The sequence below is a fragment of the Aulonocara stuartgranti genome (genome assembly GCF_965226115.1).
Source record: "Aulonocara stuartgranti genome assembly, chromosome: 1".
Classification (NCBI taxonomy): domain Eukaryota; kingdom Metazoa; phylum Chordata; class Actinopteri; order Cichliformes; family Cichlidae; genus Aulonocara; species Aulonocara stuartgranti.
Genome location: NC_138939.1, coordinates 18,492,501 through 18,507,145, shown reverse-complemented (window position 1 = coordinate 18,507,145; position 14,645 = coordinate 18,492,501). Strand labels below are relative to the sequence as shown.

The following is a 14,645-nucleotide window of genomic DNA, read 5'->3' as shown; positions in this document are numbered from 1 at the left end:
CAGATGTTTCCAGCGTAATCCACTTCACGTGAATATGCCAATAGAGAGTGATAAACAAATGAGATCACTTTGCCTGATTGGAAGGGAAAGAGTTGGGAGTTCGTCTTGTAATCGGAAGGTTTTGAATTTGCGTCATCAAGTCCAAACATAAGCGAAGTGGTATATCTAACCAATCTCAAGGTCGTTTATCCTTTTTGACTTGAACTGGGACCAGTTTACAAAACGATCATCATATTGTGTTGATTACGACTCAAAACTAGCAACTGAGATGATAAACTCAGCAGGAAACTGTTTACTGAGCTCAAACAAGTGTAATCAGTTTTGCACCCTCTGCTGGCCAAGAGAAAGAATGGGGGTTTAACACATCTGGACTGGTTTTACCTTTCATTTACGACCACCTTTTATATACAGTTTATGTTAATGACATCCACTACCAGCCCACCAGAGCCCGTTTCCCAAATATTCTTTAGGACATACAAATAAAGATTTTAAAAAAAAATTTAATATCAATGTTTCCATTTAATAAAATATATTTGCAAGCAAAATAAACCGACATTTCTGTTTTATCGCTCTGTTTCTTAGCCAATTTTAATAAACAATTATTCAAGCAAACGTTTTGCCATGAGTGCGCCACTAACATGTTAATTACTCAGCCAAACCAGACTTTTAAAAACAGTTATTGCAGCTGCAGAAACCTAAAGTCTCGTGTCTACTAGTCTCATTTATTGGTTGTGCAGTTGTAGATTTGTTCTCATCTGCCACACAGTTATTAAAAGGTCATTCAAGCTGCTACGTAGCTTTGCATCGCCAATGGTACAAAAGGGAAACAACAACTCAAAGTGGAATGGCTACACGAGAGAGCGAAAACAACCATCTTTTCATCAACTCATCAATGTTTAGTACATACACATCATCTACAGGTGTAACAGTAGCAAGGAGCATGAGAGAAGCAGTCTATTAAGCTTTAAAAACTAGAATATGCTTAAAAAGGGATTTACTAACCACAGAAAAAGAGAAATACAATTCAAAATACTCTCTTTTCAAAAAAAAATATCTTGAAGTGGCTGTGACTAGCAGCAGTATCAAAAGTCCCCTTTATTTAAAATGTATTTCCGCAATCAATTTTTTCAAAAGACTTTCAGCTCTGGGCTTAATTTACATGTTTTTGGCATCACGCTGCTCTTAAGTGAAACCCCAGAAGACAATTTTCCTCTGCAGTTTTACTAGACAGCACTTTCCTATTTACCAACGCTTCACTGATAAATATGATCTGGATTTTAACACCATGTGCACTATGTACAAAACAAAAACTAAACTTAAAGAACGATTAGGATGCCTTTGCAGATTTTGAGGTCGGAAATGTATCCAGAATACAATTGGATGAGATGAGGCTATCTCATCATCTTGAAATGAACCGAATTGTGATTTTTGACAAGAGGGGAAACCCCCCCAAAAACAAGCAAACAAAAAGGGTAAGATACTCCCATGAACTACAGCCACTCCAAAATTAACTGCCATGAGTTGTTGGTTGGTAAATCATTACTTAAAAAACCAAAAAACAAACAAACATGAGAAAAAAAAAACAAAACAAAACACTCTTTTCACTCATCCGAGTCACGTATCAATACATGATTTAAAAAGCAAATCTTAAATTACAACAGTGATGTTTTTGTCTGTGGAGGACTTTTGTTATCCTAAATGCCAAGAATTAAACTGCAGACTTAATAAAAGGGATGGGTTTTGTTTTTCCTTTTTAAAAACAGGGTTGACCCTCACACCCATCACCGGTCCATCATGCTGAGGATCATCTCAGGAGTCAGTTCCCCGTTCGGAGGGGCTTCAGACAGCTGCCCCGCCTGCGTAGCACCCTCTCCCTGGGTCAGCTCCTCCATCTGGATGGTCGACTTCCCTCCACCCACCACCACCTCCTGTGCAGCCTCATTGCCATCATCGTCTTGGTCGGCTCCGACCTCCTTCTTCACAATGATGTCGTCGACCTCTCCGGTGGCCTCGTCCTCCACACGGATGATAGCAGCCGCTGTTTAGGACAATTTCAGGTCAGACTAAAGACACACCTTTTCAAATTGGTACATATAGTTTGTTATCTGTGAAAAATCCAACACTACGAGTTAAATGACATCAAAAACGGTCACCAATTAAACACTTACTGTCTGGTTTGCTCTTTGGGGGGCGCCCACGCTTCCTCTTGACTGGTGGCTCCACTGGGGCTGGGATAGGGACAACAGGCGAGGCCTGCTCCACCTCCATCTCAGTCAGCAAATCCTCTTCCTCCTCTACCTCATCAAGCTCGCCCTCTATATCTATATATATATATATATATATATATATATATATATATATATATATATATATATATATATATATATATATATTTTTTTTTTTTTTTTTTTTTTAAAGGGGGGAAACAATAACTTGTTAGACTTAATCACATTTTCTTGCACGGCCTTAAAAAATCAAGATCTGCAACAATTTAATGTAGCACCCAAACCTCTTTGACAGGCTCCTAAATATTTACTTAAGACACTTTGATTATTTGTATATCAGCTTTTCAAGCACTTGTGTACGAGACCTGTGTCGTCGTCATCATCATCCCTCCTGGACTGCATCTTCCTCTTCCTGCCACGTCGTCCCTTTTTGGGTGGTGGAGTTCCGTTTTCTTCTAAAGAAGCATCACCTGTACAGCTGTCAGCATGACGTAGCATCGTGTTCTGTGGAGCAAAAACACAGAACCGTCACACCTCTGTGACATACGCACACAAACAACCCTCTCATGTGTGCACTATGATCTCAAGGGTCAGTCCTACCCTGCGAGTGAATGTCTTGCTACATTTGTTGCAGACGAAGGCAGTGGGGATGAAGTTAGGATCGTGGTAACGCTTGAAGTGCATGTCCAGGAGCTGCTTCTGACGGAAAGTTTTGTCACACTGGCTGCAGGCGAATGGCTTCTCCCCTGTGTGCGTGCGCTTGTGCATTATCATGTGGCGTTCCTGTTGGGTAACAGAACAAAAGACATTTAACGTTTGTTTAGCAGTAAAATAAACAGCAGGAGCATAATGTATTCCAGCCCAACACGGACCTGTCTGCAGCAGTAGTCACACTGGTCACATCTGAAACGCTTCTCATTCTTGTGAGTCTTCTGGTGCTGAATGAGAGCATAGCGCTCATGAAACACAGCATCGCAGTAACGACATTTCTTCCCCGTCTCAATAAATGAATGCTGTTTTCTCAGGTGAACACCTAAGATGGAGACAAAGGCATAAAAATCCAGTCAGATAAATGTCATATTGCCTTGTTATAGAGATAAAGACTCCCTGAAATATTCTGTTTCACAACACAGGGCAATCCACTAACTGAGAGCAACATGTTTACGTTCCTTTAACTGTCCTTCTGCATACAGTTTGAAGTAGAAATAGTCTCAAATCACTCACCAAGATCACTTTTACGTGCAATGACGGTATCACAGTGTGGGCAGTGAAACTTTGCCACATTCTCTGTGTGTTTCTGCAGGATGTGCATCTTCATGGTGCCGCTTTGTGTGAAACGAGCATGGCAGATGTAGCACTCGTATGGCTTCTCACCTGCAACAGAAGAAGACGAGTCAGCTACTCTCCTAAAAAACTGGAGCTAAAACACACTTTGACTGAAAATCTAAGGATTTTACCAGAGTGTGTCCTCATGTGTCTCTTCAGCTTATAAGTGTCTCTGCTGGCATAGCTGCAAAGACTGCACTGGAAGGGTCGCTCCCCTGTGTGAGAGCGGATGTGCCTTTTCAACTTGCTCACCTGGGAAAAGAGACACATTAGCCTTTATTCCATGGTATAGAGACCAGGTTGATGCCCAATTAAATAACTAATATAACTCACCTCGACACTGGAATAGTCGCACATGGAGCACTTAAAAGGCTTCTCGTGTGTGTGCTTGTAGCGACGATGACGCACTAACTCACCGCTGGTCACAAACGCCATGTCGCAATCTGTGCATTTATGTGGCCGAGTGCCTTTAAACGAAGAAGAAAATCAGAACTGTATATTAACTGCTGGTGTAGCTGAAATCTGAAATACAACACTGGATGAAAAGGAGATAAATGCCCACTAACTTTTGCAGTAATAATAAGTAAACACTCTGAAAATTTACTTCCTCGCTCACCAAGTCCATCCAGCAAATTGTTTCCGTTTCTGTATTTTCTCCAAATACCTGTGTGTGTGTTGAGGTGGTTTCTCAGCAGTGTGACTGTTCTGAACGCTCTCCCGCACAAGTGACATTTATGCGGCCTCTCATCTGTGTGGCTCTTCATGTGTCGGTCCAGGTTAGAGCGCCGTGGGCAGGTGTAGCTGCACAGCTCACACTGGAAAGTCTTCTTAACACCTGGACACAGAGATGTTCAATTTAGCACTGGGAAAGAAGAAGAAAAAAAAAAATCTCTTGAAAGTTTTCGTGTAACTTGATCAAAGTCTAACCTTTTTTCTTGATCTTTGTGGGTTTCGGGGGCTTCATGTTGCCCACAACCTTCTCAGCATTAACCTCTGACAGCAGTCCCTCCTGCTGCTCTTCCTCAAAGTCGTACACAGAAACATCCATGTCACGATCGCCTTCTGCATAGCGCAGGCGACTCTTCTTTCCCTTCTTTGCTTTACGGACAGCAGTAATGGGCTGGTAGTCAGGGTCCTTTGTCCACTCTGGGTCATCTTGCGGGGGCACAGAGGTCTCCACCTCTGCTGGCTCTTCCTCCTCCTCCTCCTCCACCCTTGTCCCTTGGAGCTCCTCGTGGGCTGCCTGGAGCTCCTCCTGCTCTACAGTCTCCACTTCACCATTTGCGCCCACTTTAACTACCTAGTGTAGGAATATGACAAATGAATCCTACTGGAACAAAGACTTCACTGAAAATCAAAGACAATCAAAAGCACCGGGTAGCCTCAAGTCATTTCTCACCTGGAAGCCCTCAGGTAAAGGAAGAGTGTGACAAATAACTGGCTCTGCATCCTTGTTAGCCGCTGACGTCTCAACATAAGTAGCCTGGAGCCCGTCTACAGTTGTAGTTGTGACAGGTACCTGCACGAGCTGAAGCTGACCCAGACCTAATGCTGCACCTGCTTGCTCCTCCATGTTCACCACCTGTGAAGAGAGACTGGACTTTATCGTTTGATGGCAAAAATAAAAGACCTGACATATATAATCTGGCTAAAAAGTTTAAACCGTGCTCTTTACAAACCTGAAGCGTGATGATCTGGCCCTCATCTCCACCTGAAACTGTCATTGTGCCACCTCCCTCCAACACCTCTGTCTTCATTTGTAGAAGAGTTGGGTCTAGAGCATCCATCACCATCATCTCCATGTTACCAGCGACTTCACCCTGCGTCAAGGCCTCTCCACCCTCTGGCAGGACCTTTCCATCCGTCACCTGAGCGGACTCCATGGAAACAACCTCGGCCTCCATGGCAATGAGCCAACAAATGCGCTAAACAGAAAGAACGTGAATATCTTTAGCAAAAGGAAAGACTGGTGTGATGGAGAATTGTTTGTAACCAAAAAGTGCTTTATTTATTTTTTTATTTGATCCCCCCCCTTCCTTTGCCCTCTGGCTAAACTGAAACAACGGGATGGCTTTCAGTAAATCCAGACATGTTTAGACCAGATGATGAAAGCACCTAGATTAACTGAAAAAACAATTTAAAAAAAAAAAATCCTTGTATCAATATTTGCCTGTGCACTGAAAACATTCCCAGTGTTTGGTTTTCCTTTTCCTGAATGTGCAGTATGACAAAAAGTGCTGCCAGCAGAATACAAAACTTTTCCATTTCCAGGATATCAATTACACCCATTTAAACTGGCAACTTTAGAAAAAAAAAAAAACAGTTTAGTGTGTAAAACTGTCCACAGTTTGTTTTGGGTTTTTTGGGGCTTATACACCAAACTCCGTTTCCCTTGTCTTTTACTTGGAGTTGATGTCAGATGAGCAGCATGCTGTTTTTTTTTTACTTTTTAAAACAAAACACAAAATAAAACAAACAAAGCCCACCTCTGCTAGGGATGAGCGATGCCCCATTTTCACCAGGGCCACCAACTAGTAACTAGAGTTTATTTAATGCCTCAACCCAACATGTTCTCTGTTTTCATTTATTTTGTGCTTTCTCATCTGAACATACATACCAAACAGCGCTCAATGCATTTTGCACAAAGTATTTTAACATTTTTCATTTACTGGTCACCATATGTGGAGAAGGCCAGCTAGCTGCAGTTGTGTGTGATGACAAGAAACCTTGTTTTTAGTTAAAGGGTTTCAAATAAAGTACCTGTTCAGATAGTTTAAACGTGAAGAAAAGTTCTCCTCTTCAACTGATCAGATGGGTTGTTTTACAAAGCACAATTAAGAGGCTACAATTAAAGTTGTCTCTATTCAGATTAACTTTAAGTTCGCCACAGGTTTAAATGTGCAAGATTTAAACAATACACTAGATTTATTTAACAGTTTTATTTATAATGTAAAACAAATCGCTTAATAAATTATGCTATAGTTTTACAGATTAAGCTCCCGGGATTTAGCTTTGCTTTTTGAGAGTCAGTAAAAGTATACAAGGGACCAATAAAAGTCTCATCTCCTGGACTTGGGCCCAGTAGAGACCACAGATGTTAAGACTCACCAGAGTACTAAAAACTATCATATTTAGACTCTTTACACTAAGCACGTACAGCCATTACGCAATGACACCCCGCACAAGCCAGAGTTCGAGGAGTCCGGGTCATGTAAACTAGCACCCGAGCCAGAGTGAAACTCTGGTGGACGATGCAGAAACCGTAACCGTTTTTAATAACTGCGATGCAAATGTTTAAAAGAGTCTTCATTCCTGCCTTCCAGTGGTTATCTGGTTTGGCTGAACGCTGATAGGTTATGACTGTGAGCCAGTAACAGAAATCACATTTAGTCCGATGCTTCAGGAAGCATTTGTTCGCTTGTGTGTGATTTTTTTTTTTTTTTAATCTAAAAATCCGTTCTCCTCCGTTCTGTTTTTATCAATTCACAGGACATCGTCCAACAGATGATGTATAGTTTAATAAGCGAAATAAAACTACTTAAATACTGTCTCGTGTTAGTTGGTTAACTCGGGAGGCGCGAGTACGTCTGAAAACAGGAAACAAAGGGCACGATAAGATGGACGTCAGGCCTGAACAAACTTAAAACAGGAACACCGATAAATACAGCCATCCCTGTGCACATACATCGAAATATCGGTCAAAAACCAACAAAATGCTCAACTGAAACAGGGAGTTACATTTTATAGACGGATTTAGTGCATTTTAGATAACGATAGAGGGAGACAAACACCCCCCGCCAGCCGCCTGGCCGGTAAGCCCGACCGTGACACCTAGAGGCCGGCGACGGCTCCTACAAAAACGTTTCCGCGTTTGGAGGCAAAGTAAAAGCTCTACTTACTCCTGGTTTCTTCCTTTCCTCGTTATGTTCACTTGGAAGCTCAGCGCCTACAGTAGCTCCTTTCAGTCCTGCAGCGGACGGCCGTAAGTGCTCCGCGCCGGGCTAATAATTTTCTCCCGCTTTGGAAGAGTGGGCCTAACATACAAAATGGCGGCCCATAAGAGCCACTGCGCCTGCGCAACTAGGTGCCCGGGGAGTAAAGAGGAGGGATCGGGATGTTGCTGTGGGTGATGGGCGCCAGATTTGAATTCAGGCGTGGGCGTGGCAACCACGGAGACGGTTATTAAAAGGGAGAGGTTATTGATTAGTTTTCTGATCTGCTATCAGTTTTTTTTTTCATCGGGAGTGACCTTTAAACATTCAACAGCATCGAGTCAAGATTAGGAATAATGTTTGCTGTATTAAAGCAGTTCATCCAGTTAGCCACTGGAGGGCGGCATGAAAGTGTCAAATTGGGGTTTACAACATGCACACAAATGAAATCGTGAGTGATAATTAGCTGCATAGTGTATGTAAGATGAAAATAAAACCTATTTAGACTGTTGCCATGGGAAAGTGAGCTCCTGGACCCTAGCTTTTAGGACTTTTCAATTATAGCCCACCATTAATTATTTGGTTCAAAGGTTTTTTAGTTAACTAACACCAAACTAGAAACAATAACTATGTATAAAATATTTAAGTCATATGAAATAAAATAAAAAAGCAGCTAAAATTAAACGGGAAATCTTTTATTTTAGCCTTTGTTTACTAAGACTTGGAACTGGGACCTGGAACTAAACACAAAATTAAGAACAAAAATTAAACATGAGATAAAATAAAAGTAGCTAGAACACAAAAAACGACCATACAACTGAGATAGTGTGTAAAATGTAAACAAAAACAGAATTCAGTGATTTGCAAATCCCATAAACTCATATTTTATCCACACTAGAACACAGATACAAAGTAAATGTTTAAGCTGAGAAACCGCTGGAGGAACATTTTGAAATGAGGTTAATTAGACCCATGATTGGGTATAAAAACAGCATCTTAGAGAGACAGACTTTCTTAGAAGTAAAGATGGGTAGATGTTCACCAGTCTAGAATAAACTGTGTCCACAAACTGTGGAACAATTCCTGATTATTGAAAAATATTGAAAATATCTCTGAATATTGTTCCTCGATGTAAAATGTAAAAAGATTGTGAATATGTTATCATCTACAGTACATATTATCGTCACAAGATTCAGAGAATTTGGAGAAATCTCTTGTGTGCTAGGGACAAAGCTGGAAATCAGTACTGGATTCCTGTGATTCTGGGGCTCTCAGGCAGCACTGTTTTAAAAGAAAGTATGTTGTTCAATACACAGCAGTATATTCACAGTTTAAACCAGATATTTACGTACACTTTATGGAACAACATTTTTTTACTGTACAACATCAATTTAGAGTAAACTTGTTTTGTTTTGGATAAATAAATATTGAAATATCTTTTGAATTAGTTAAATGTCAGAATAAAGAGAGACAGAGCTGTCTATTTTTTATTACTTTAATCAAATTTAGGAGCACATATACACTAAGTTTATTGTTAATTTATAAGAAAACTCCAGACGATTCCATTCTGAGCTGAAGAAGCTTCTGATAGGTTAGTAGAGTCCATGTGAGTAAATTGGTGGCACAGCTGTGGATGCATATACTGTAATGCAAAACACAGAGCCTGTTTCTTTGAAATGGGAAAATCAAGAGATGTCAACCAAAACACCAGGAAAAGAACTGTGGAGCTCCATAAGTGTGGCTTAATTTTGAATACAATTTGGTGCCATTTACAATTAAGAAATACAGATAGTTTCTCTCTTTACTCTTTATATTTATCAACCTAAAAAAATAAACATTTAGTCTGATTTGATGTTACAATTAAAAAAGTGTTTTTATCTGAAGAGTGTGTAAATATCTGGTTTCAACTGTATATTTGATGATGTTGGTGTTTGGCTTGATTGTCAGCACAAAGAGGGAGAGAGAGAGAGAGGAACAGAGAGGGCAAGAGAAGGAGATGGAGAATGAGGACAGAACAGAGATGGAACAAGAGCAGGTGAGACACATGTTAGTCAAATGGTCGTTTACCAAAAGTATCACTGTATCATAGGTCCTCATGTATCTCGTACCTAGTGTTTCTTTTTAGGTTTGTTATTTTTCAAATTCTATATTTATTAAGTTATGCAGGCTTGTTTGCACAACAAGGCTAAATAATTATATAAACTTTTCTCAATCTAAATAGTGTTTTGGTAGAATTAAAAAATAAGTGTAGTGCAGGTCTATGATGATCTTTAGTGCTACTATCATCTAGTTCTGATTCTGGTTCTGTCTTGGTTAAATCCTAAGTAGTCCTGATTGTGAACTGTTGTAGACCTGTTTTAATTCTGCCGGATCAGTTCGGGGTCTGGTTGAATTGGGGTTTAGTCCTCGTGTCTTGATACCCCCCCAATCCCACATGCATACTACCTTAAGCCCCGGGTGTATCAAATGTCTGCCTCTGCCTCTGCTGGGGCCTATAAAAGTCTTAACTGCTTTGATTACTAGGTACTGGGTTTCCTTTCATAATTTTTTATTTGTATTCGAACCTTAAAAACATTGAGCTGATATGTGCATAGTGAATAATGATGCAAATGATTGCATGTCGTCATCTGTCAGCTACTTGTCTAATAATTAAGACTCACATTTCTTTATAATCTGTCACAGTTTGGGAAATATTCCACGTTTTGAAGATCAGACGTGGTTGTGTTCAGCTGGCAGACAAAAGCTGTGCAGTACAGTAATTGCCTTTGAACTGTAATGCATTAAAAGCTTAACATTTCTTGAAATGCAAGTACAAATACCTCCGACATTATTTGTGAAAGTCAGTTACACGTGAACACTTGATCCCCTTGTTTGTCCTGAGCATTTCTGGACTGGTGAAGTTTCTCCAGACAACCTGCTGATTAGATGAAATTGTAATCTGAGCACTGCAGGTTTTATTTGATTTCTGTCAGCATAATAATAAGATCTAAATAACCAAGTTACTTCTAGGTTACAGTGACCTGCTGTAGGTCTGTTCTCACGTTACTTCATGTGGAACACCTGACCTTTCTTCATAAATGCAAAAACAAGTTGTTTGTGGGTTGTTATTTTGGAAAAGAAACATGAGCTCCATGTAAATATCAGCCCTGGTTTTGATTATCAAATATTCCAACCAGGAAACCAAATTCCCATGAAACCTGCAGCATGCGTCCTTTGGAGGATATGCAGCATAATTAAGATGTATGGAAACTGCTGCTAAGGGCGTGTGCCTTATTTAATGGTTCAGGAACGAGTTTTAATTTTTGAAACATAGGAGAGAACAGTGACATAACAGTAAGAGAAGAGCACAGCGATATAAACAGTGAAATACGTGAAAAAGAGACCGTGTGTGTGTGAGGAACTGTTGTGGGGGCGTGCACAACTCTATTCAGATCAAAAGCAAACATTTGTGAAGGAGAGAGGATTAAAAAAAAGGGAAAGAAAGATAAGAACTACAAAAAAGCTGTTTAAAACGTGTTTTAGATGTTTTAGACGAAAGGAGAAAATAATAATTAGAATTTGTGCAATTTTAGGGTCTGTGTGTGTATACCACACACCCGATATAACTATATATATATATAGGTATGATATAATAATGACAGTACACTTTATACGCTAGAGAGATAAATATGCACAGTGCATAAACACCGGGCTTTTAAGATAACTTAATCTTGTCACCACATGCAGGAGAGGTAGAGTAAAACACAGGCGTTACACTAAATGCATGCAATGTGAAGTTTTTCAGAGTGGGTCAGTCTGTCATTTATAGCTTCTTTTCCGCATATAAAATTAATTATTAATTTATTACGTAACCACAGTAAAACATTTTGTGCACTCAGCCTTTTCACACTGGAGTAAATCGGTGCATCCATGCATGTGCCGTTCATGGGTGAGGCTGCAGGGATGAAGCAAATGTTAGTGTGGTCACTTTATCCCTGCCTCCTTATTTTATCACCATCTTTTTTTTCCCCCGTGGTATTCCTCTCACAGACGGGAGGGGGACAGAGAAAGGCTTGGTTCTGTTGTCAGATCTGTCAGTCTCGCCACCCCGGCCCCTCCCACCTCAGCAGAGGCATTACATACTGCCGCTGCTGCTCGTGCTCTTAGCAACGGTGCCTCGGCAACAGAGCCACGGCAACAGAGCTCCACGGCAACAGCGTGCCGTGTGTCTCCCCAATGGAGCTGCCATTGGGCGGACCGGTGCTCAGGCACTACACCCAGAGCAGACCGAGACCTCACCGACAGAAACTGAACTATCGTCCCAGCAGACCGCAGGTACTGTGCAGGAGAATCAGGGAGGTTTCTGTAAAAATGGAGAGTGAGAGAAAGGTGTGTGTGTGTGTGTTTGAGGGAGAGAGGAGGGAAAATGGAAGGGAGGGAGAGAGGAGAGATGGAATAGGGTACAGAGGGGAGAGGCAGGGGGAAGGGAAGGATGGAGGGGGAGTGCTGTAAAAGATGCCTGGTCCCCGGCTTGAATTAGGCAGTGCCATTGTACCGGTCACCGGCTGCTTCAGGAAGCCAATGAAATCTGCCTCTGTGAGAGTGGGCGCTCGTTTTCTTGCTTTCTCTTAAAAAAAAAAGGAAAAAAAGAAGCCATTCAGTTTCTTCATGTGATCGTGTAAAATATGTGTGTGAGCTCATCCGTTTTCCACTGAGCTGATCACGCTGTCACAGAGCTATTAGGCTGCAGACATTCAGTCACTCCCTTGGAGACAAATGGCCTGGGAGACAAAATTCAAGCAATTCCCCTGACAGGATATCATGTAACGGTGACTTCGGCTAAATTTGCCTTCTGGACTCGAGCCTCCCCCGACTTTCATTGCTACTTGTGGGCACAGATGTTAATGTGATCAGGACAATGCGGCTCCCAATTTTGATATCACGTTACCTATATTGGCAAAAATGAGTTATGTTGCTTCCATTCAGCGTTTAAAAAATCCAATGACGACCCCCTCCCACTCCACCCCCCAGCACCCATTGTACGTTACTGAGCAACTGAGTCCAGGGAGGCCCGGATCGTAACATAAATGGATGAGAGAATCAAACCAAAATACACCTATAGAGGCATGAGGAGTGCTAGGAGTGTGTGGGTTTTCAGAAGTGATAGTTATGTAATGTAAAGTTACATGCTGTAAGATGCGAGTTGTTCCTTGTTAGTTTGTGTGATCCGTGGTGCAAAATATCTGATTTCTGTGTGTGTGTGTGTCTGGGGGGTAATTAGGAGACAATAATCGAGAGTGAAAATGAAGTCCTTGAGCTCATGGGGCGTGTGGATGAAGGAGTTGAAGAGTTCTTTACTAAGAGAGTACTGCCTGCTGATACACTGTGAGTATCACGGCACACAAATTAGCCCCTTCATGTTTACCCGTACAAGTGAATAGACCTTAAACTGAGACATACGACTCTTTGTACAGGAAGCTGCAGGATGAGGAATCTATCACAGTGCACGAAGTGGCTCCTGCCAGCTCTGTCCCTTGTCCGGCCCCGACGAAAACCCTCCGGAGGAAGCTGGGTGATTTCTTTACGCTCAAAAAGAGGCGAGGTTTGAAATCAGAGACGAGCCATGAGGGGCGTCCCAAAAAGGCCTCCATCGCTGATCTCATTCGCCCTCTCAGGGAGGTTGCCAGATCCGAGAAAGACAAAGACAAAGACCGAGTAAAGGAGCACGACAAGGAAAATGAAAAGGAGAAAGCAAAAGAGGCTCCCACTGCTGTTTCTGGAGAGCCAGCTGTTCGGGAGACACCTGTTTCTGGCGCTCCGCCGCTGAGGGGCGAAGCAGTGCCTCCCCGCCGAGCTCTCAGAGAGGGGAAGTCCCAGTCTCTCATTTTGCTATCTGGCTCAGCAGCAGCGGGGTCGACCAATGCCAGAAACACAGCAAAGGTGGGTGTTGCTAGAGTTAATGCCTGTTTTTTTAGTCTTTTTCATTAGTGGATAAGAACTGAAAATTGGTTTGCTGCTGCTGCTTTTAGAAACAATTTGAAGGCCAGAATAGCTTTGAACAGAAGCTCCATCTCATGCTTCAGCGTATTGGAGTTTCCAAACCCCTGCCAGGAGAGACACAGGTTTGCACATCTGCATGTCTGAATGTTGTTATGGATATCTCAGAGGCCTTAAAAAGTACTAAATGCTCCTTTTTTACGTAGGATCAAGAAGGAGAGATGAAAAAGGCCGAGTCTGAAGGTATGTGCCTTTATCTGTGATACGTTTAATAGTCTTCTCAGCTCCAGCGTAGTATTAATGAGGCTAAATTAATCTTTGAAGTCTAGGGATTTGTGTCAAAAGGATAGGCTTCTCGACATGGATCAGTTCTCCAATGAAAAGATTTAGTATCTGAGGGGCTGCGCTGATAAGCCAAGCAGGAGTCTGTGGTTCTTTCAGTCTATTATAGGGCCATTAATTCCTGTGGTAAAATGATTTTTGCCCTTCAGGTACCATCATTGACAGTAAACCCGAGCCACCTCCCACTTTCTCAAAACCTCGAACGATGTCTGCATCATCAGGTAAAACGCTGGTTTACGCTCTCATGTGTACAGAGTACAGTAAGTGAACCATTTTCACGTTTATTTTGCTTGCTTTTTAGACACAAGGCATCAGATTCGGGCAAGTGTGTCAGCGCATGAAGGAGCCGGGAAACCCGCTCTGCTTCCAAAGCCGGTTATCAAACCGGGGCCACCCCCCACAACGTCTGGCCGCAACACACCTGAGAATGAGCTGGCCCAAATACAGGAAGCAGAGACACACACGCCCACTAAACTCAGCCCAGCCGCAGCGCCGTCACCTCCGGCCACCACCGCTCCCGCTGCACCGACAATCTCAAACGCGGTCCCCGACTCGACCGACTTTGAAGCTCCCCCTTCGAGTACTGTAACTCCCTCACACGCAGATGTATGCACTGACTCTCCTGCAGCAACCTCCGTCCCCGAAACTACGACCGCACCCACAGAGCCCCCTGCCAACGCATCCGTTACCCCCACCTCCTCAGAGTCTGTTACTCCAAGCCTCGCTGTCACTTCCACTTCAGCAGCAACAGTTGCCGGGCCTTCCATTACCACCTCGGAAACTGTTTCTGCTCCCAGTCACGAAAGCCCTGTTTCCACGGCATCAACAAATCTGTCAGCCAAAT

The 14,645-nt window shown here is 42.3% G+C and overlaps 2 protein-coding genes across 2 annotated transcripts in view; one reads left to right on the top strand and one right to left on the bottom strand.

Annotated features, from left to right (window-relative positions):
• Positions 1-499: 499 nt before the first annotated feature.
• LOC309697825 (transcriptional repressor CTCF-like) lies at positions 500-7,660 on the bottom strand. Its single transcript, XM_082520000.1, has 13 exons — positions 7,451-7,660; positions 5,231-5,476; positions 4,951-5,133; positions 4,479-4,851; positions 4,216-4,386; positions 3,885-4,018; positions 3,683-3,803; positions 3,450-3,599; positions 3,098-3,258; positions 2,826-3,008; positions 2,591-2,729; positions 2,169-2,315; positions 500-2,038 (listed from the first exon to the last, which is right to left on the bottom strand). The coding sequence occupies exons 2-13, from the start codon at positions 5,453-5,455 to the stop codon at positions 1,782-1,784; spliced, it is 2,244 nt and encodes a 747-aa protein (XP_082376126.1). The 5' UTR covers positions 5,456-5,476; positions 7,451-7,660; the 3' UTR covers positions 500-1,781.
• LOC309697904 (uncharacterized protein) overlaps positions 7,341-14,645 on the top strand; it is an 8,753-nt gene continuing 1,448 nt past the window's right edge. The window contains exons 1-9 of the mRNA XM_082520111.1: positions 7,341-7,363; positions 8,709-8,779; positions 9,431-9,518; positions 12,744-12,847; positions 12,937-13,402; positions 13,492-13,584; positions 13,666-13,702; positions 13,951-14,022; positions 14,103-14,645. The exon at positions 14,103-14,645 is cut by the window's right edge and continues 741 nt beyond it. Coding sequence (XP_082376237.1) covers positions 9,480-9,518; positions 12,744-12,847; positions 12,937-13,402; positions 13,492-13,584; positions 13,666-13,702; positions 13,951-14,022; positions 14,103-14,645 — 1,354 coding nt within the window. The 5' untranslated portion in view covers positions 7,341-7,363; positions 8,709-8,779; positions 9,431-9,479. The remainder of the gene's footprint in view (positions 7,364-8,708; positions 8,780-9,430; positions 9,519-12,743; positions 12,848-12,936; positions 13,403-13,491; positions 13,585-13,665; positions 13,703-13,950; positions 14,023-14,102) is intronic.

Bases quoted from the DNA above. Each gene is read 5' to 3' on its own strand.
- LOC309697825 (XM_082520000.1), bottom strand. From the start codon at position 5,455: ATGGAGGCCGAGGTTGTTTCCATGGAGTCCGCTCAGGTGACGGATGGA. The intron at 4,019-4,215 runs GTATTTGGAGAA...CTTCGTTTAAAG, and splicing joins CCACCTCAACACACACACAG to GCACTCGGCCACATAAATGC. The intron at 3,804-3,884 runs GTGAGTTATATT...CTCTTTTCCCAG, and splicing joins GCGACTATTCCAGTGTCGAG to GTGAGCAAGTTGAAAAGGCA.